Here is a 21,871-nt window from a genome sequence, read left to right as displayed (position 1 = left end):
TTTAGAGAAACGTCTGATAATCTGCCGGTACAAAATCTGAAAGGATCATTTTCTAGTACTTCAGGTACATGACAACCAGAGTGCTAGATTCGCAATAAATTAGGAGTATAGATATGGGTCAGAAAATTCTGTACAGAAAGTTTTCAAATACTGTATTTTTCAGTGGAAAAAATTCCACACACATACATGCAAGTTTATTCATTGTTGTTTCAGCTATTATTAGTCATATTAGATAGTATAAAGATAGGACATGAATTTGTAGTTATTTTAAGGAGATAAGCATTAACAAACCCTAATGTTCAGAAGAATGGGCTAAAAAATGAATGTACTGCTAAACTTGTTTGTATTTTGCCAAAACTCTGGATTTTCAATCAGTCCCAAATACAAGTAGCCAAGACAAAATGTGACATTGCCTGTAGTCAGACTTATAGTCATCCTTTAGTGAAATACTTACATATCCTTGAAAAAATGTTCTTTCGAGTGTAGTCATTTTTTGTTAAATATAACGGAAATATATCCTATTCTCTTTACATTATTACAAATATTCCAATAAGTTTTGAATGTGTTTGACTGTTAACATTGAAGCCAGACATGCTAAATCAGATATTGTTATTTAAGGCACTTAATTTTTTTCCACTTCCTCTTTTCTGGAAAACCTACATCTCTGTCTAGTAAACATTACACACTTGCATGCATTTTAGCAGAGATTTGTCACTAAGGTCTGTAGTTTTAAATACAGTATTAGCTCTTTATATGGGAAAGGGGTGGGTGGGAGAGAGAACACTTTCTAACTAAATCATTATACTGTTTTAGGCTTATTTGAATCACACGGAGCTATAACAATGCCAAATATCTGTATCGTTCCACCTGAGAAGTTGTCTGCAAGTGCTAGACGACGTTATGAAATTCAGGTATTATGGTCACAGCTCTGCTTTCTGTAACTACATTGTATTATGCTTATAATAGTTTGACTCAGAAATAGCGTACATGTGGGGAGATAGTAGGGATCATAAGAACCTCCCATAAACTGAATCAGACCTCATGGCCTTCGAGATGTTGTTGGAATGGAGTGCCCACTATTCCACACTGTTAGCTATGTTGGTTAGAAGTTGCAGTTCAACATTTGGGAGGACTGTGTACTCCCTAGCCCTGGTATACACTGAGTCTTGGTGGCTATCCAATGTTTCAGTCAGAATTTTTATGGGCCTTCTCTGGAGATAGTTGAGGACTGAACATTCTTCACACAAAACACATGGTTTGAAACTGAATTACAGCTCTTCCTCGGAGAAGAGATGATTGAGAGGCCCATTGATTTTGCTGATGGTGTTACTTTAAATGTCCCATCTCATTAGAGCTGTTTGCCTTCTCAGTCCATGGGTTTTCCTCCTTCAGGCAACTAAAGTTGGATTGTAGCTTCTGTACAGGGATATTTTATGGGGAGAGAAGTTACCTACAAGCCGTTCATGTCACTTGTCTCACTTTTCCAACCAGTTAAGGTGATCAAGATTTATTGTTACACCCTTAACTCATGGGACTGAGCCACTATGGCCCTCCAGATGTTTCTCCATGGCAGTTCTCATTATCACTCATCATTGGCTGTGCTGGCTAACAGGAATGGTTAGATCAAAAACATATAGAAACCTTATCCCCCATCCCTGATTTTAAGTGTTGAAACGTTTGATGGTTAAAGTTTTCATGATTCTAATTCACAAACAAGGGTATCATCCTGTCTGACATTCACAGTTTAAATTAAGTGGTTTGCAAATCATTCAGTGTTTTAATGGCTTCAGAATAGAAGTAATCAAGGGAATTAAATTATTTTAACCTGGGCATGGGTAGAACAGGGAGGCAACCAGGCAATGCCCATCCCATTTGTAGTTTTGCAGACAAAGTTTTTCCCTTGGGGATAGGGTTTGGCCACTGCAGAGGGAATTAGTGAATAGATCATTGCTCATCATCATCTAAATTAGGCACACATATGCCACTAACAGTATTCTGTTTAGTCTAACATAAGAATTTTCATGTAGATTTTTCTATAAAATCTTTCTGTAATGTGTGAATGATTCATAGGGGGAGAAACTGAGAGTTTGTAATATGTTAGCATTACTTATTCTTGTTTTAATCCGAAAACAAATTTTCATCTTTTATTATTTTGAACCGAAACGTAATTTTCAGGTGCAAACTAAACTCCAAACCTGCTTTGCTACTCTGCAACTGAAGACAAGTGAAGTTGAAATTTTAGCAGTAAGTTTTTGCTTTAAAGACCAAATTAAATAGAAGGGTTGGGTAGCTGGAGTTGACATAATTATGTTGTTGTTGTTGTGTGAGTTCAAGTTGACTTATGTCAACCCTAAGATGAACTTATCATGGGTTTTTCTTGGTAAGATTTCTTCAGATAAAGTTTGCCATTGCCTTCCCCTGAGGCTGGGATAGTGTGACCCAGTGGGTTTCCATGGCCGAGCTGAGGGTGGAACCCTGGTCTCCAGAGTTGTAGTCCAATACTTAAACCACTATGCCATGCTGTCTCTCTAGTTATTTACAGGATTTATATCTCTCTTTCTCCCAAAATGGGATTCAAGGTGGCTCAATTCTTTCTGAATCAAGTAGTGTATGGTAACTTGTTCATAAATATGGAATGTAACTGCTCTCCAGAGCAGGAAGATGTGTGTTCTTTAACTGGATTATACTGTCCAGAAAAAAATATTTCTAAATTCTTAATTTTTGTTCAAGTATGGAACCCACTTCACTAAGAGAAAGTGTGGGTATAAATGTGTGGATTCTGATTTATTTTTTTAAAAGTCTATTACTGCTTGCTGTTGATTTGACATTTAAAGCCTTCAAAATGTTCTAAGGAATACTTAAAGTACCATCTGCTACCCCTGCATTGATAACAACAAAGCTAAAGGGTCATGGTGCAGGAGATATGGAGGAAAACGGAAGACCTGTACATTTTCATTTTGACTATGAATATACAAAAACCTGGAGTGGGAATGTGACTCTTTGTTTTCCTTTTCTACTTTACATATGTTCCATGTATGGACTTTGCATTTACAGGTTGATTCTCCCTTATCCAAAATGCTGAAAACCAAAATACTCCAAAACCCAAAAGTATTTCTTAAGTGGTTCAGATAGCGACACATTTGCTTCTCAAACATATCTACAATTGAGATGGCATGGCTTAATACTCTGTGTTTTGTTTTTCAGGTAGATCTGCCCAAAGAAACCATAATACACTTTTTATCATTGGAGGTAAAATGATCAATTTCTAGTCCAATTGTTAATAAAATCCATATAACTAGTTTTATTTTAAATAAACAGGCTTGTAAGATGCTAGAGCTAGCAACAAAAATGTATTTACTGGGGCAAGATGATACTTCCTTAGAAACTAATCAGTGCTTCTTTTAAAGCAGATTTTCCAAGCATCTTTAAATTTGAAATACCATATTCATTTACCTGGGTAAACCCAATGAGGTTTGTTTTTGAATAGACATGTAAAGGGCTGCATTGTAAAAAGTGTAATAGCACAGAAAGGTTGTGGGTGATACTATCTGGAATCATCTCTCACAGTTTACGATATGTAACTTTACGTATACTTAGCTACGTAATAGAGATGCTAAGAAACGGTTAGTGAATTGCTAAGAAATAAGGACACATGTCCTGATGAGCATTAGCACTCCCTAACTGGTGCCCTGATGCATTCACATTGACCCTGGTGTGCATTGGTCACTTTCTAATTCCCATGGATGTAAATCCACTGATGCAGATGTAAGTCTCCAACAGGATTCTGGCCACTTATTCCCTCTTACTTGTCCTTCAGTCTCCAGAATGTCTGTTGGAACAGATTCAGACTCTGTGCACTCAGGCACTGCTTGAAGAAACAAACTCCCCAACAGAATCTTTACTTTAATACTTCTTTTCCCTTTTCAGTGTGATGCAGATGAGCAGACCTTCTATACAACTGTGAAACAACTGATGTCACGATTACCAAAGCAACGGTATCTTAAATTAGTTTGTGATGAAATCTACAATATCAAAATTGAAAAAAGGTGAGAGCATAAATGCATAACATAGCTATACCTATGGAACCTTTGTTGTTATTTTTCAAATTTCAAGAAAGGATAGGCAGCATAAATGATCTATCATTTCAAGAAACAGCCTTGAGTGGGGCTACACTTACCCACATAGTGGGAAATTTTGGAAGATTAGGGAGGCAACCCGCAGGAAATTTTTGAGGGCTACACCTGCTCCTGGAAAAAAAAATTAAACATTTTTGTCCCCAAATGCCTCTAAGGGCATGTTTTGCATTTCAAAAAAGCTTCTCCAGGGTCTGTCTGTGGTAGTTGGAGAGCTTAGGGAAGAGTGTAGCTTAAATAGGTCCAGGGGGTTGAACATGTGCTGGAAATGCACCCTACAGGCTCTGGTGAACATTTTGCAATAAGATGTTTCTTGAAAATTCCCCAAGAATTGTTTTTGACCGGGGGGGAGGGGGCTCCAGACATAGTAGAGATGTCTCTCTGCACAAAGTGTGTTTGAGGACATTCTTAAGCAATAATTTGGACCCCAAGGGGGACACATGCATGTCAGGTAAAAGCCACATGGGATATATAGTCACAAGAAATATAATATGTATATGAATGTATTTGAAAGTAACATGACACAGCAAAAGTTATTGAATTGTCACACAGGTGTTTTAAGTAATGTAATTAGAAGGTCCTGAAAGCCAAGGACATATGAGACTATGACAAAGTGAAAAGATGCAAATTGATATCACCTGAGAGTCATTGAGTGGACAGTAATGTATGATGCAATGTGAGGGCTAGATTGAGCCAAGTATGGTATGTCAATCATAATGTATGTACACGCCCAGGAGGTGGCAACTGTATAATGAATAGAGAGACAAATGTCTATATAAGCAATAATGTATGGCAATACTTTTTGTGGGTATAGAGGAGTATAGTAGTGTGGGTATTGAGGAGTATAGTAGTGTGAGTTTTGTGAGTAGTGAATTGTTTTGTGCATAGTGTATATATTAGAATAAAAGTAGATCTTTTATATAAGAAGACTACTGTGTTGACTGGTGTCTTGAGAGCTGAACAAGAACCAGCAGACTGCAGAGAAGACTGGAAGACATCTTCAGCCAATTCTCAGAGCTACTGGTCAAACTGGTTGTTCTTCCGCTGACCAGGGTGGTGAGAGTGAAAGCCAGGAGAAGAGCTGCAACTCCCATCATCCCTAACAATGCAGACCACATTTTGCCCACCCCTGATCTAAGGGCTTATTCAGTTCTTAGTGGCATCTTTTATGTTATGGTGAACCTATGGCGTGCGTGCCCTCTCTGGCATGCGAAGCCATTTCTGAGGGCATGTAGAGACGGGAGGGTGGGGGAAGAGTAGGAACAGGCATACACCTGTTCCTCCTCTTTCCCCTTCCCTCCCGGGCCGTCAGCTTTTCCCAGGAAGTCATGCCCCCGGAAGTCATGCTTCTGGAAGGTGGAAGTTCCATCCCCAGAAGGCAGAAGTCCTACCCCCCGTATGTTCTCCCTAGCACCAGGTAAGACCTGGTGCAGGAATGCCTTTGAGTTTGGACACTCAGTCTCTAAAAGGTTCACAATCATTGTTATACTGGGTTTAGTAGAATTGTAATCTGGGATCCATGGAAATGTGAAGAGAAACAAACCTCCCTACACATTAAAAAAAAGAGACCTTTTTGGTGGTAGATAGCATGCAATGCATCCATACAAGTGAATGGTTGCTTCATATAATTCATGTAGCACCCTGATTGGTCAGAATCAGTCTCTGAAGGAGTGCAACCTGTCTATCAGCTAATTAAATGAAAGAGTCTGCCTTCTCTGTAAGAACTACGCAGATTGCCCTAGCTATAAAATATTCTAAATGCCTAAAGTATTTCTAATGTCTGTTTCTTTCTGTTTAACAGAGTTCCTGTGCTTGTCCTCTACAGTTACCGAGATGACTACTACAAAATTATATTTTCGTTATAGATAAAGAAATAAAAGTGAGTGTGGTGGAATATTGGCTGGAGCCAAATACATGATTCTAGCTAAGTCAATATGAAGATACATTTCCACATTCTTGTACTGCAAAAAGTTTTAAGTGCTGGTGGCAAACACAAGACTGGGCTCTGACTTCTGTGCCTCTCTCTGTATTCCCTAAGTTGTAAATCTTTATAAAATATATTGTACAGTACCCTTTTTTATATATATGTAAAAATAAAGTCTTATTCTGGTCCCTTCTTTGCATTTGTCATTGCTTAAACCAAGATCTATAGTTGGAATTGTTTGATTCTGAAAGAGTCAGCAAACAGAGTACAGTATAAAATAGTTTATTTCTCACCCACAACATGCCCCCCCCCCTTTCCTTGAAAGGCATTTATTGCAGCCAAGCCGGGGCTGAAGCCGCCGCAGAGGAAGCAGGACTCGGGAGGTAAGCAGGGAAGGATACGGGGAGGGAACGAGGGAGGGAAGGCGAGGGACTTTTGTTCCCAATGGTGACGTGTTGTTATCTGATGTCCCATGTTTTGTGAGCGTGCTCATGAAGAAGCATGGGATGTTGGATAATCCGGAATGTCAGATGACTGAAGGAAGGATAATTGAGACTCTACTGTGTATCTGAGAAATATAACTCTTCATAAAAATTTTTGAAGAGAGAAGTTCTTTCAGTTGTGTTCAAAACATCAGCATAAATAAAGACATTTCAAAAATTCTTTATTTTTGTATTAGTTTCCAAACAATAGGCTTCCCCAAAAACATATTCTTAATCAAAATAAAACCAAATGAACTAACAAAAAATATTCAGGAACTGTAATATATATATTCTGCAACCACAATCAATAAAGCATTTTCCGTTTAACAAGATGCCTACATTCCAGTTCTTGGCTGGAAATGAACTCAAATTATAAGTGGTGACATGAAGAAAAGTACAGTGCTGTGGGCTATAATTTGGGTCCCCGGTAGGAAGAAATCTGGTGTTCTGTCCTTAGGTAGCTTTGCTCTTCTTACTTTTGCTCTTCTTATCTTTCTTCTTTAAACCATCCATATTAGCTCTCAGTAAATTTGAATAAGCCTGCAACCAAGAAATAAATCCTTTTTAGGTAACACCATAAAATTAATGGTAATCTGAAGTTAATCCATTAAAATGTTCTAAAATTGAAGTACACCAGATATAAACTTACCATCTGAAATTTGTTAACTTCCTTTGAACTCACCTACAAGAAAACAGCATTATTTAAAAAAAGATTACTTGAGTATTAAGCCTTCCACTGAATGAGCTAGAAATTATATTTTTAACAATTACCTTAATAGGTTTTAATAACATGCTGCATCTTAATATGGTATATTAATATGCTGTATCTTAAAACACTTAAAGGCCATGTCAGGAGGATGTGGCAAACTGCTGTTCAAAGTATTTGAAAAAAAAAAAAGACCTGAAAACTGTACACTCTCAGAATAATTTATACAAATAATCTCATTTGTGACAATTTCCATCTACTTTGCTACCCTTTGTTAGATCTCAACTAAGTGAAGACGTTCTCATTCATCAGAGTATGATACTTACCACTGTGCTTATCTTTTTCTTCCCGTCTGTTGCTCTGAGAAGACATTTATTGTCTACAGGCTCGAAACCCTCAATATGGCCCTTTCGTGGGATGGGTCTTGTTCGACCGTCATCTATATTAAACAAATGAAGCGAATTTAGAACATGCCAGTTGAGAGACATTTGTTACACTGCTTATTTGCTTTGTTAAACTGGACTCAGATTAAAATGCTGGTGGTCTTTTTTTAAATAACAAGTTCATGTATTCAATGAAGGCGAATAAACATAATCCCCCCCCCCATCATAACACATCCTTTGGTATCTAGCTCAAAATCAAAAGCATTTCTCCTCTTGCTAGGAAAAAAACAAAGGTCTGCACATAATTATGTAAGCTACTGCTATGTCCTCATTCTTGTCACTCAGGCATAAAATTGGAGAACTCATTGGTTCTCCAGTCAACCTGACAAGCCCTGTCCACATGGACCAAAAGTCATGTGTTCCCCCAGGTCTGGCATTGTCATCTGCAGACGATACAGGCTGGGTATGGATCTAGTCTGATCTTGGCCCAAAAGGCCCTTAATCTGATCAAAAATGACTGGTTGTTTGCAGTGGAGTTTCTCTGAAACTCTACTGACAGCCGGCAGACCAGGCAGGCCTATATACTCCTTACTTGTTGCCACTGTTGCATCCTCTATGAAGGCCTCTGCCACTGGCTGTGACATAGGAAGAGGGCACCTGGGCACATAGGTGCAGCTAGGTACCCTGTTTCAACCCTTACAGGCTGCAGTGGGGACCTCCAGAAAGGATGCAACAGGCAAAAGGCCTGTGGAACCAGCAGATCTACGGTGGGCAGGCATGTAAACACCTGCCTGTCACGGTACCAACCCAAGGACTGACATAGAAGGAAACAGCAGGCATGATACCACGGGATGGGCCCATGGTATCCTGCTCATCAGTTTAGCCCCTGAGAGCTGAAAGCAAGAAGCTTCTAAGAACCCCTCCCCCGCATAATGTTACATTACAACAACGCCATTCTTTCTTGAATGTGAGCTTGCTAAAAGCTACTCAGAGCCATGCTTTCTCTAATCAGGAACCTTTAAATCAAGTAAACCAGGAGTTGGTGGGATAAGTGCACCTCTCCAAATATTACTGGGCTACTAATCTCATATGCACTAGTTACCATTACCAATGGCATGGAATGCTAGGAGCTGTGGTTCATGCAGGGCTGCATGTGAGGACTGTCCACAAATGTGATAATCTTCAGCTGTCTCACTAGTATGGGTCAAATGTAAGGACCTTCTAAATGCCCTGGTGATTATGGTGCAAGGTTTTATTTATATAGTCCCACCACTGGATATCACCATCCTTGAACCACAGCTTCCTCAACAGACACTGAGCTCAAGCATCATAAATAACACTACTGCAGCACTTTTAGAGGTACATATGTAAAATGGAGGGGGGGGCGGAATTAAACAAGTTCAACATGCATTAAATATTACTTAACAATTTCAAATCTTGATTGACCTTAATCTAATTCACATCTCTCTCTGGTATTCCTAATCCAGTGGTGGTGAACCTATGACACAAGTGCCAAAGTTGGCACTCAGTACAGAGTTTGCCAGAGTTTGTTACTAGACAGCCAGAAGGACATGGCACTTTGAGATAAATAGTGGGTTTTATGTTGCACTAGGTCTCTAAAACATTCACCATCTCTATCATGCCAGACTTTTAAAACCTCTTCAAACATTCAGCAGCCACTCCCAAACATCCCATACTCTCACCTCCCCCCCCCAACAGATCTTTATCTTATTACATATACTATACCTCACTTGTTGATTACCTGCAAGTTATTTCCAACTTATGGCAACCCTAAAGTGAACTTATAATGGGGGTTTCTTCACAAGATTTGTTTAGAGGAGGTTCCCTTAGTATTCAGACAACTTTACCACACTGATTCTCAATGTTTCATCTTAATTTTCTCACAACAAAATTTAATTCAAGCCCCATATCACCACACTGTCCTCCCTGAGCCCACTTTAAAGATTTTATTTAGATACGTTTTGGAGCCCTAGGTGAAGGCAGGTAGTTACACTGATTAACTAAATGGTTTCATCAATTTTACATCTTCCTCCATTTCTGTCCTGACCTTTGGGGCAGATAAAATGTTTGGGATGGGGCAGGATATACAGTGGTGCCTCGGGTTACGAAAGTAATTCGTTCCGCGGCCGCTTTCGTAACCCGAAAAGCCTTCGTAAGCCGAATTGCCATAGGCGCTAATGGGGAAAAGCCGCGATTCCGTGCGAAAAAGCCGAAAAAAGCACCAAAAGTTTTTTCGTAACCCGAAAAAACATTCGTAACCCGGAACAATAATTCCCTATGGGATTTTTTCGTATCTCGAAAATTTCGTAACCTGGGTATTTCGTATCCCGAGGTACCACTGTATGCATCTGTGTGAATCATGTGGTCCTCCAGATATTATTGGAGTGCAGCACTTTAGCCAATCCAGTCAATGGTGAGGATTGCTGAGAGCTGCAGTTTGACAATATCTGGAGGGATGCATGATTCCCACACATGCAGAATATCAAGAGTGGAGAATGTGTGACTCCCCTCCCATGGCCAATCATCATGAGAGTTGTAATCATCTCTCTTCTGGAGGGCCAGTTCCTCACTTACGTAATACAATCTATATGGTAAAAGCGTAGACATTCTTTTTCTAGCAGTAAAAAAGTTTTAAGCAAGGTTACAAGGAGTACACCAGTATGGGTCAGGAAGAAACAAGAGACACATGACCCCAGATATAGTTTAGATACATCAGATGGATACACAGTCTTCTCTTGATGGTTTTGCAGGCTAGTTTTAAAATACACTACCCATTTAATGTGCTGATTCACTGATAAACATTGGATAATCAATTCTAGACACTAAGAGTTTTGAATATTCTCATGTTGTTTTTTTTAAAAAGAGGAAGCTGTCATCTAACTTGGCCAGACACAAAAAGGAACCGCAAAGATTGTGTTTCTAAAGCCATTAATTACATCATAAATTGCTGCTTACTTCATTAGTAAGATTACAGAAGCAGTTGATCATGTTCATAACACGTTTCAGTAAACTGCAGTTCAGATGGCTTAGAAAACTCACCATCCATACTTTCTGCTTTTTTAAAATGGATAATGGTGAAAAAAGAAGTACATCAAACAGACATATTTGATGAATGTCCTTTAAGTCAATATGATACTTACATTTCTTGAGTGTTATATAGACACTGCCTGTGGTTCTGCACTTCTGAAAAAGCCTTGTTAGCTCTGTCAAAAACTGGAACAAAGGAAATCAATTCCAATTAAGAAAAACTTAAGTTTCAGTTTTTGTCCAATTTCAGCTAGCAAACAATCCATTTCCAAATAGATTTTAATGACAGCCTTCTCACAACAGCCATGTTCAAATCTGGACCACAGTTCAAATAATAATGTGAATAAGCTCTGTAGCTCTTTGCTGCAGACTCCTTCCTTGCTTCTCTTCAATTTGGTGAACTTGACATGCTTCAAGCCAAATGTCCTATTATATTCAAATTCTGGGAACTCTGAATTAACATTGGTTAACAAAGCAGAATAATAACCAGGCTCTGGTTGTGATAGTGTATTCCTGCATGGCAGGGGGGTTGGAGTAAATGGCCCTTGTGGTCTCTTCCAACTCTATGATTCTACATTTGGCTTACTATTCTGCTTTGTTCACCAACATTAACCCTGCTTTTGGACAGAACAGAGTATTCCAAAGTAAATGCAAGCCAGAATTTGTTTGCCAAAGCCAGTACATAAGGATAAAGAGTGGGGAGGAGCATACAGCCATGGTTTATGAAGATGGGGATGAATGTACAAACACAGTAAGGTGCTGAGTTAAAGCTCCAGGTAAGATGTGAACCAGTATAATGCTGAATGGCTTAAGCATTACGTGGACCAAAATGTCTGGCTTCATGCATCAAAAGAGGTATATTAAGAGGGGGGAGGGGTTCTTAAAACTCTTCAAGTCATCAGCTTTAAATACAGTAAATGCCATGAAAGAGTACAAAGTGTTCAGCAGCACCTCAAAATAATATCAACATGATACCAAAAGATCTGCTGGGAGTACAAAGTTATTGCCACAGAACTCAAATCATAGAATTGAGGCCAGGATTTTCAGCTTTACAACTTCCACCTTTCTTCCTGTAACATCTGCTATGTTCACATGTGCGCAAAGAAACCAGTTTAGGCTTTATGCTAGCTGTCTAGCTGCTTAAAATAGTTTAATGAAAGCTCTCATGAGAGTGGAGAGCACTTTCTTTCACCTGTGAAGCAAGTGAGTTATTACAGGGAAAAGCTGTCTTTTGTGTTAACAGACAACTTGCAAAACCCCTCACAATCCCTCACTGTTGCCTATAATGGCTGAGGCTGAGGCACCACAACTCCCATCATCACCTGGAGAGCATATATCTGCTCTTTCAGTCCCCTTTTAGAGTCCTGAGCCAAATAGACGTGACCCTACTTCCTTAGATGCCCAGAAGCTTTGGACTTTATGTTGTCTCATGTCTTCTAGTTGCTTTAGACTTATGGTGACTCTTGATTTTCCACCCCAAACAAAATATGATGCCAAGGGTCCTTTTCTTCCCCACTATTCACAGTGTATCCAAGGAGGGACTGCGGTGAGGTTTTTAAACAGTCTGAAGAAAATGCCAAAGGCGGTCTTTATGTCATTCAGCCAGCAAAGAAGGAGCCCATTGGTGTATACTGTAATATGCAAGATGGTGGCTGGACAGGAATTCAGCAGCATATTACAGCCAACAGCACTGTAGATTTTGATAGGACATGGCAGGACTACAAATATGGATTTGGCTCACTTGATGGTAACTACTGGTTAGGGAATGAATATATGCATCAGTTAACCAGCTCTCCAACACCATATACACTTAGGATTAAACTTGTAGACCTAAATGCTCAAATCAAGTGGGGAGAATATGAACCATTCCACATAGAAAGTGAAGCATCTCAATACAGGACCAGGCTTGGCCTGAACAGACCTGGAGTCCTAACTGCAAAGGAGGACAAGGCGCCACCAAGATGTAGGACATTCAAGGAAATGTAGGACATGACCAAAGAAAAGGCAAAAACACATAAGTCTAAATCCAGGCTTCTTGGTCATGCTCAAAATGGAGGATACTTCTTTCTCCCAGTTAAGGTGCAACAAGATCTGAGAAGTGGAAGGCTTCCACGGTCTTTGTGTGGGTTTTGGAGCCATGTGGCCGTGTCCTAGAAGAGTTTATTCCCGACGTTTCGCCAGCATCTGTGGCTGGCATCTTGAGAGAACGCATTCCCTGGCGAAGCTCTTCCAGAACACGGCCACTTAGCCCCCAAAACCCACACAAAGACCGCGCAACAAGACCTTTCCCAGACTGACTTTCTAACAGCCAAAGGCGATGTCTTTCCAATCTATCCCCAAACTACAAATCCCAACTTCCATAGGGCTGAAGCTAAACGCACACTCCATTTGACCCCAGCTGCCAGGGATCTCTGGAAACTGTCGCTTTGAGAGGCATTTAGCCTTCTCTGTCAGAGAGAGAGAGAGAGACAGAGCTCAAGTGCCAGGAGAAAACTACAGTTCCCAGGGTTCCCTAGCACTGAGCCATGGCAGTTAAATTGGTGTAAAAGCGAATTCTCTCTCCAGTGCAGACGAAGCCTTGCGACCTCCCTCCCTCCCTCCCTCGCCCAGAGGCACCACAAAGGCGAAGGGACCCAGAAGGAGGGCCGCCCGCGGCACCTGCTCGCTCTCCAGCAGCACCATGGTTCCCTCGCCTTCCCTTCGCTTCTGGCACAGGCCTCGTCGTCACAGGCCGGGAAACCAACGTCCGGCCACACCGGAAACGGAACTCTTTGGGAGGCCATAGAGTTTGCCACAGAGTGCACAGGCTAGAGAGTACACGCCTCATCCCATCCTGCTCTTTGCTGCCCCCTCAAGGGCGCCAGGGAGCACTGCAGGCAATTACACGCCGCCGCTGCTGCTGCTGCTGCTGCTGCTGCCACAAGAAAAGGAGGAAGAGAAAGAAGAAGAAGAAGAAGAGGAGGAGGAGGAGGAGGAAGAAGAAGGAGATGAAGAGGAGGAGAAAGAAGAAGAGGAGGAGCAGGAGAAAGAAGAAGGAGAAGAAGATGAGGAGGAGGAGGAAGAAGAAGAATTTACAAAATAATAATAATAATAATAATGTTCTTTAAGTTAATATAATACTTAAATTTCTTTAATGTTATATAGACACTATTTATGTACAATATCAGTTAAAACACAATATACTGTAAAATACAGCATAGGGTTAAAGCACTTTCAATTAATTCCCTCCCTCCCCCAACCGTGTTATCATAAAATAAAAATTAAACAATCACTAGAATCAAAAGAATTAAAAAGAATTAAAATTAAAAATAATCACACAGTCAAGCCAGCCAGAGGAGTGGGCAGTTAAGGGTGTTCTCTGTGATGGTCTCCTGTCTGATGGCCGACCGGGTGAATTATTCAGGGAAGGCATGTTGGAAGGGATCCGACTGACGGCCCTTTTAAAGCCACCAAGATTGGTGATATTCTGGATCTCTTCTGACAAGCCATTCCATAATCCTTCGCCTGTTGTGGCAGCGGCATCACTAGGGTTGGCGTCACCCGGTGCAGGAACTCATGATGTCACCCCTCTCCATTGACCTCCTCCCATTTCACACCATACAGGATCCTTAGTCGTGCTTTTTTATTTGTGCACTAACGTTACTCGTAAATCGCAATTCCTATATGACAATATTATTATTATTATTATTATTATTATTATTATTATTATTATTATTATGTTTATTTGTATAGCGCCATAAGCTTTACATAGCGCTTTACGAAGGAGAGAGAACAACAATCCAAAATAGTAACAAAAGCCTGCTTATAGTGCACAGTCTAAAACTACACACAAGATTATAAAATTAAAATATTACTATAACAAAGTCATTAAGTGATTCTGGAGGCAGCTGTTTACCTTGCCTGTTGTACTTAAGCACACACAGTTACAACAGTAGGATCAACTACAGCAGAATCCCATTCCTTCCCAAGTTAAGCTTTACTGCATTGTTTACTGCAAATCCAACACTGACAGTCTGTGTCAAGAGTCTGACAAATCCTGTCACAGGTAATGGTTTGCTGTTGTTTTAATTACTGACATTCTTTTCCTTTTCTTATTGGTAATGCATATAATCTATATCAATTTTGGACTGAAAATTAGACATGTTAAACAGTGTGTGACATATTCTCCTAAACTTGGTAGTTTGGCTGATGGGAGTTGTAGTGTTTGTTCTAGGGAAAAAATAATTGCCCAGCTAGTGCTATGCACCCCTGCATACCCTGCACTGCATTTTGGGGTCTTCATATTTTGATAGCTCATATTTGGAGATAGCATGTTTTTGAGAGATTGATGACCTTTCAGGAAGAATAACAAGGTCAGGTTCCCAAGCAAAAAGGAATTGCTTCCCTAAGCATGTGGAATCCATATAAGCAAAACTATCAAATCTAAAGTGATTCATTCTTCCCCAAAACACTTGGCATTTCCTCACGAAACCTGAGACGAAGGAGCTCTTGCACCTAAAGCAGTAAGCCAACCTCTCTGCCTACCCCAGCTGTGATTCCAGCCCATTTTCTCCATTTAACCTTTTCAAGGCCATCCTGATCCCATTGTTGCTTTTGATAAACTGGTTGATGGTTTTATCATAAGCAATCCCATTGTAGATTAGTGAGACAAGCCATTCAGCCTTTGGCCTTGTACATACCCCCCCCCAATCAGGGCGGGCTGGAGGTGTCTGGTTTTCCCCCAGAGGGATGCTGCAGCAGCCAAACTATGTGGCGTCCCTCCGCCCCAAAAAGAACCTGGAAAAACTGGGTTCTTTTTCTGATGCCGTGTGTGCGTTAGGAGTGCGCCACTGGTGCACTCATAACGTAAGCAATGTGCAGTGACATCTGTACGGTACGCGTCGTTTACATCATCATGGTGGCGCCCATGTGGACTGCTCGCCACCATGATACTGCCGCCATCACGTGCTGGCGTTCTGGAGCATGCGGATGCTGCGTGCTCCAGAACCCTAGTATCGGCAGCTAAATAGTTTTGGGCTAATTTTAAGGTATAAATATGTCCTCAAAACTTAACCATGGTATTCATGCCAGTGACTTATTTGCACATACACCATAAAATGGGAGCCAGGATAATATGGGTATGAGCCATGCCCATGACACCCAAAGATTTACTTTCTCCCAACTATGAAAGTGCCACAACTGTGATGTAAGAGTTGTAAGCCTCTCCTATTAATCTGGTTTGACCTTACTTTAACTGCCATGGCTCAAAGCTATGGAATTCTGAGCATCTGAAGAATTACCATTCTCAGAATTCCATAGCTTTGCTCCATGACAGTTAAAGTGGGGTCAAACTGGATTATTTCTGCAGTGCAGATGCAGCCTTAGATTTGGGCATTGACCTGAAGAGTTTGCTCTTTACAGAGAACAGTTCTCTATAATAAAGACAGCTTTCTCTTCAAAAACTTCCTTTGTTTTTCAACTCTGTCCACTCCAGGGACCTTTTCACACTACACAATGGCTGTCTGTCTGTCTGTCCTTTTTCCCAGGCAGCTTGAGGCAGCTTACTACAGTTAAACATAGTTCAAAATTAACACTGTGCAAATGTTAAAAAGTAATTAAACCACCATAAAATTAAAACCAGTTAGAACAAATTAAGAAAACAACAAAAAATAAAAGTCCAGCACATTATACAAGGCCTCTTTCCCCAGAAAAATCTAACTCCAAATGCCTGCCGCAATGAAAAGGGTTTTACTTGTTTGCAGAAAGACAATAAGGAGGGTGCCAGTTCCAGAGCCTGGGTGCAGCCACTGAGAAGTCCTCCTCCTGTTTTTCCAAAAAATGTGCCTGTGAGGGTGGTGAGAGAGAGAGAGAGAGAGAGAAAAGGGCATCCCCAGAAGATTTCAAACATGGGCAGGTTCACAGAGGCCAGTAAGGTCCTCCAAATACCCTGGCCTGTGTAGGGCTGTATAGGTCATCACCAGCACCTTGGATTCTGCCAGAAAACAGATAGGCAGCCAGTAGGGCTGTTGTAACAAAGAAGTTATCCTGTTACCCATCCAGCCCTTTTCACCATTTATCTGTTTTTAACTGATAAATTGCTGCTGTCTTCTTCTGTTTGTCTGCTGCTGTTTTTAGTCTTTTATTGTCATTTGGTGTTTTTGTTGCTTCTATTGTTCTTTAAGGTGAGCTGATTTCAGAGCTCACATTTGCTTCTGGGGGGAGTCATAAAATGAAGAAAGAAAGAAGGAAGGAAGGAAAGAGCCAAACATTGACAGATAGGGAAAGCAATGTATTTCCTGCCAAAGTTTTTCACCATGTGAGATTAGTGAGATTGATGCATGATCCCCTTCTTTCTGGCAGGGACCCTTGAATGCAAATCTGCTTGCATTTTGCCATTGCAACAGGAGGCGGCACTGTGGCTGCACAGAGAAACAAGAAATTAATTCTCTGCTCTGAAAGGCAAGTAAAAAACATTTAATAGCATCAGCTGGCTTTCTGTAGTAACTCAAACCAACTTTGTAAAACTTAATACCACATTGTCATATGAGGCTGGTTGTCATATGAGGCATAATGACAACCAGCCATCATGTCTGACATTGTTTAAGCAAGAACATTAAAAATAGAATGATGCATTTATTTCAGATCAAATTTTATAGATTGCCCTCCCTATCCTCCTCTGGACATGATTCATCATGCCATTAATATGTTTGTAACTGCCAGATAATTAAACGGTTATCCAAACCAGAGATATTGTTAAAGAGACTTTGTTAAAGACATTATTTTCTTTGGGGATAGGTGAGTGAGCCCATTGTCTTAATTATTATTAATTACTTAATTGTGTAATTTAACAATTTCTTATGTTAAATGTCAAGTAAAGCAAGGCAAACCATAGAGTTAATTGATACAACAAAATCCAGAATACACATTATAGTGATAACCAACCAAGAACTCCAAAATTCATTAAAATCAAAGAATCATAAAGTTGGCAGGGTCCCCAAGGGCCATCTAGTTCAACCTTTTTATCAATGTTTTCAAAGCTCGGTGGCTTCTTTGTCAGGCAAAGATTACTGTTAATGCCTACAAGTCAACTCTGACATGGTGACCATTTCATGGTGGCATAACATGGAAAGATTCATTCAGAGAAGTATTGCTTTTGCTTTCCTCATAGGCTGAGTGTGTGACTTCCCCACAATCACCCACTGGGTTTCCGTGGCTGAGTAGGGATTCAAACCCTGGTCTCCTGGAGGCCTAGCTGAACATTCAAACCACTAAACCATGCTGGCTCTTTTAAAAATCATACAGGAAAATAAAAGTGATGGTGTTGGGAGTGTCAGGGCTTAGCTGATGTGACTGCTCTTAGCATGATTTGAATCCCATTCTTGCACTGTGCTAACCATTTCACTTTTTTTCCAGAGTAACACAGTGGAGGCAAGGGAAGGCAGTCAAACCCTACTGGCTCTGAGCATCCTTGTAGAATCATAGAGTTGGAAGAGACCTCAAGGGCCATCCAGTCCAACCTTCTGCTATGCATGGACTTACAGTCAAAGCATCCCCAACAGATGGCCATCCAGCCTCTGTTTAAATACCTCCAAAGAAGGAGGCTCCACCACTCTCCTCTTTCTCCAGTGCCTCACTTCCTTCAGGGCCACTGTGCCCATGACCTTTTCCCTTCTACAGCCACTGTTAACACCAATAGCACAATGGCAGGATTCTTGCTTCTGATTCACAAGCAAGACTCTTCTTGCTGTTCTTAAAATAGGGGTGCCAATTATTGTTTTCCTCCAGGGCTCTTGTGGTTTTAACAGCTGTGTGGAAGCTGGAAATATATCAGTGGGAGCTTTCCCTGACATGCACAATGAGTAGGAAAAAGTTTACTTGTTGGATCTCTCCTTGCCATCAGGTATTATAAAGGCCTTGCAAAAAGAAAAGAAAAGAAAAAGAAAGCAAAATAAAAGTTGGCAAGCCTATATCAAAAGCTTTGTGGGTCACTGGGCTGGATACCAGAAACTGAAGCCAGGAAATAGCACCATGAAAATTAGCAATGAGCATTTCTAGGTCATTCTAACCAGAAAATCTTTGATACAGTCAAAGTTCCTTTGTTTGAATTCATTCACTTGAAATGTTTGTAGAAACACAAGTTTATGAGGCATGGACAGAAAGAGAAGAGGAAATACTGTAGGAACTATAATACAATGATGGGCAGGCTGATATGCACTGATTAGAACCATTGCCAGTCAAAGGAAGAGAAATAGACCCAGATCAATCATTGTGTGTGTGTGTGTGTGCTTTCATGTTGCCTGTTGAATTTCATACAGTTTTCTTGGGTACAGAAAATTCAGAGGTGGCTTTTCCAGCTCTTTCTGTGTCCCTAACCTCAGTGAATGTGGAGTGACAAGTGTACACCCAAATGCTGTTCTTATGTTACAGTAAGATATACTTCAGACATTAGTGTTAATCTGTGTATAGCAAAAAATGTTACACAGGAACAGTCTGCAAGTTTCTAGAAATAACTGACAATTAAAGAAAAAGAGCACAATAGTAGCAGAAACTGACAATTTGCTGAACTGCACCTGAAGCAGAAAAAAAACTATTCTGTGGATCCTTTTTGAATGGCAACATATAAAATAGGCAGACTGTGATAGCTGTAGACATCATTGTTCCCAAGCCAGGAAAATTTAGATGATTTAATAGATAATGGTTCACAGCTGATGACTCATTTGAGCAAAGTTCTTTGATCATTCAGGAACAAGGCTTTATTATTAACAAACTGAAAGGGGTTAGAGCAAAGTCAAGGCATAATAATTTCTGAGGACCAAACTTCATGAGATGTCAGTCACAAAATCAGCAATTCCTCCAATTATTTTTAAAAGCTAAATTCCAGATATGAGGAAGAAGGATCTGGATCAGTCCCACTGTACCTCTCATTTTCAGGGGAGGGGTCTCATTGGACTGAATGGGAACTTTTTGCCAATGAAAATATCAGTCGTTCTTTGTGGGTTTTTCGGGCTATGTGGCCATGTTCTATAGGGGTTTATTCCTGCCATTTTGCCAGCATCTGTGGCTGGCATCTTCAGATTTCTCTAGAGCCCTCCCTCCATGATAACTGTCACCCTTTGGCCTGTGAGGTAGTGAACAGGCAGGCCCAGCTCCATCAAAGGCTAGCCTGAAGAAGAGCCCTCCCTGCAGTCCATCTGCCTTGGTCCAGGTCTCAGAGGGAGAGAAGAACCACTGGACCTCATCCCCTTTCCCACCACCATCCCCTTCTTTTGTGTCGTGTCTTTTTAGATTGTAAACCTGAGGGCAGGGAACCGTCTAATTAAAAATAATAATTGTAAGCCACTCTGAAAGCCTTTAGGGCTGAAGGGTGGGGTATAAATACCATAAATAAATAAATAAATAAATCTTGCAAAGTTTGGCATTCAGCTGTACACAGGACAGTTAAGAGAGTGTTTGTTTTTCAGTGCTATGAACACTGGTTAGTTTTATAGCTGAAGCAAAATAAATTTTTCAGTATGTAAATTTAAAGGTTTTGTGTATTTGAAATTTGGGTGTAAATGATTTGCCCATAGCAAATCACTATAACTCACCTAAAATGACTCCACAGGATAGTTGTGGTGGTAAATTACAGGTCTTTTGAAAGATAGATAGGATAGAAACAAGAGTTTTAGAAAGTACTTCTTTGGACAGCATTTCCCAGAATTCCCCATGCTGGCTGAAGGATTCTGGGAGCTGTAATCCAAAAAGTAACTTCTCTAAACTTTAATTACAATTATATCTGTTAAGCACATCTGCATTCCATGATTTGTTCATAATCTTTTTTTCAATGGAAACATAAATCAGGAGGCATGATACTGCTGTCCACTAGAAGTTTAGTTTGAACCAATCTGTTCTTTTCAAATCAGTGTCTCATATTGGGCACCCTGGCATCTTTGCCTTTAGAAATTAATATCTTGGTTCGGTCATTAATCACAAATTGGAGGTGGAAGTCAAGAAATCAGAAAAAGACTAGGACTTGGAAGGGCAGCTATGAAGGAACTGACAAGATCCAAAGTCTCAAGATATATAACTGACCACTGGATAGTCAATGCCATCAGATTTCCATTTCTACATATGGCTATGAAAGCTGGACAGTGAAGAAAGTGGATAAGAAGAGAATCAACTGATTGAAATGTGATGCTAAAAGGGTTCTATTGATACTGTGGGCTGCTAAATGGACACATAAATAGGTCTTAGAGCAAATCAACCGTGAATCTTTTATTATACTCTCTTATTACTATTGATTTATACCCTGACCTTCTCCCAAAATGGGACTCAAGGCAGCTTTACTTTTAGATATGCTGAAACATTACATAGATACAAGTTCTAAAATCCACATCAAGTAAAAAAGAGTTAAAACCCCACCTCTGGGAGTAAAATGGTAAATTTAATATTTAAAAAACATCATACTTAAGGAATTACAACAACACTATAAATAATACTAGTGATCCTTGGCTCCTGTCCAGAAATCATGATTGTGTTTTAAGCACCCATCAGAAATGGAGACAGTGTTGCATTACTGGGGAATGAGAACATTCATCTGTGCAGGCGCATTAAAGTCCAGCGTTTTTGATACTTTCTGAAGTGATTGGGATTAGGTTAAAATGACATGACAAAGCGAAGGAACAGGCTGTGCCAAGGACAGCATGTCTCACACCCAAGGCTGCTGGCTTCAGATCAGTAGCCTTGCCCAAGAGGAGGCTATCCAAGATCACTTTTTTTTTCTGAGCTCTAGTTTATAAACATCAACTTTACAACCTCCTCATATCCCTTTTTAAAAAAACCTGCAGAATAAAACAGATGTCTGGACAGTTTTCCTCAGTCCACCCGCCTGTCATGAAACAGTTTTATCTTGAATCATCATGCCCAGCTGCCCAGAAGTTGGGAAAGGATCATTCCTTTTCTCCTTCAGAGGTCTCCTCGGACCCCTCTGCTGATGGGTTTCTTTTTACATTTTAGACTGGAACACGAGATGCCCTTGAGAACCTTTTTTTACTTTGCCACCACTCCCACTGAATCATCTGGACTCTCTAAAGGAAATCCAATTGCTACTCCCAACTGGAGGAGAGCCACTGAATCATTCACAGAATGGTCAAGAAGTCACACACTCTTAGATTTACAGGAAGGCAATGAAAATCCTCCTCTGAATAAATCTTGCTAAGAAAACCGTAGGATAGGGT

The 21,871-nt window shown here is 40.3% G+C and overlaps 3 protein-coding genes across 7 annotated transcripts in view; 1 reads left to right on the top strand and 2 right to left on the bottom strand.

Moving 5' to 3' along the window:
• EIF2AK4 (eukaryotic translation initiation factor 2 alpha kinase 4) overlaps positions 1-6,245 on the top strand; it is a 61,077-nt gene extending 54,832 nt beyond the window's left edge. For both annotated transcript variants that reach the window (XM_042464445.1, XM_042464450.1), the window contains 6 exons: positions 6-64; positions 814-911; positions 2,176-2,244; positions 3,205-3,249; positions 3,928-4,046; positions 5,935-6,245. In XM_042464445.1, coding sequence (XP_042320379.1) covers positions 6-64; positions 814-911; positions 2,176-2,244; positions 3,205-3,249; positions 3,928-4,046; positions 5,935-5,998 — 454 coding nt within the window. In that variant the 3' untranslated portion in view covers positions 5,999-6,245. The remainder of the gene's footprint in view (positions 1-5; positions 65-813; positions 912-2,175; positions 2,245-3,204; positions 3,250-3,927; positions 4,047-5,934) is intronic.
• Positions 1-21,871, bottom strand: part of FSIP1 (fibrous sheath interacting protein 1) — a 591,530-nt gene that overhangs the window by 282,692 nt on the left and 286,967 nt on the right. The window lies entirely within an intron of this gene.
• Positions 6,705-13,486, bottom strand: SRP14 (signal recognition particle 14). Its single transcript, XM_042464548.1, has 5 exons — positions 13,335-13,486; positions 10,790-10,862; positions 7,572-7,684; positions 7,189-7,221; positions 6,705-7,079 (listed from the first exon to the last, which is right to left on the bottom strand). Exons 1-5 carry the CDS (start codon positions 13,356-13,358, stop codon positions 6,993-6,995), a joined length of 330 nt encoding a protein of 109 aa, XP_042320482.1. The 5' UTR covers positions 13,359-13,486; the 3' UTR covers positions 6,705-6,992.

The sequence above is a fragment of the Sceloporus undulatus genome, chromosome 1 (genome assembly GCF_019175285.1).
Source record: "Sceloporus undulatus isolate JIND9_A2432 ecotype Alabama chromosome 1, SceUnd_v1.1, whole genome shotgun sequence".
Lineage (NCBI taxonomy): Eukaryota > Metazoa > Chordata > Lepidosauria > Squamata > Phrynosomatidae > Sceloporus > Sceloporus undulatus.
The sequence above is the reverse complement of the archived record's forward strand: the minus strand, read 5'-3'. Positions and strand labels throughout refer to the sequence as shown.

Bases quoted from the DNA above. Each gene is read 5' to 3' on its own strand.
- SRP14 (XM_042464548.1), bottom strand. From the start codon at position 13,358: ATGGTGCTGCTGGAGAGCGAGCAG. The intron at 7,222-7,571 runs GTAAGTATCATA...GTTTTCTTGTAG, and splicing joins AGAAAAAGATAAGCACAGTG to GTGAGTTCAAAGGAAGTTAA. The intron at 7,080-7,188 runs GTAAGTTTATAT...TCTTGGTTGCAG, and splicing joins AAGTTAACAAATTTCAGATG to GCTTATTCAAATTTACTGAG.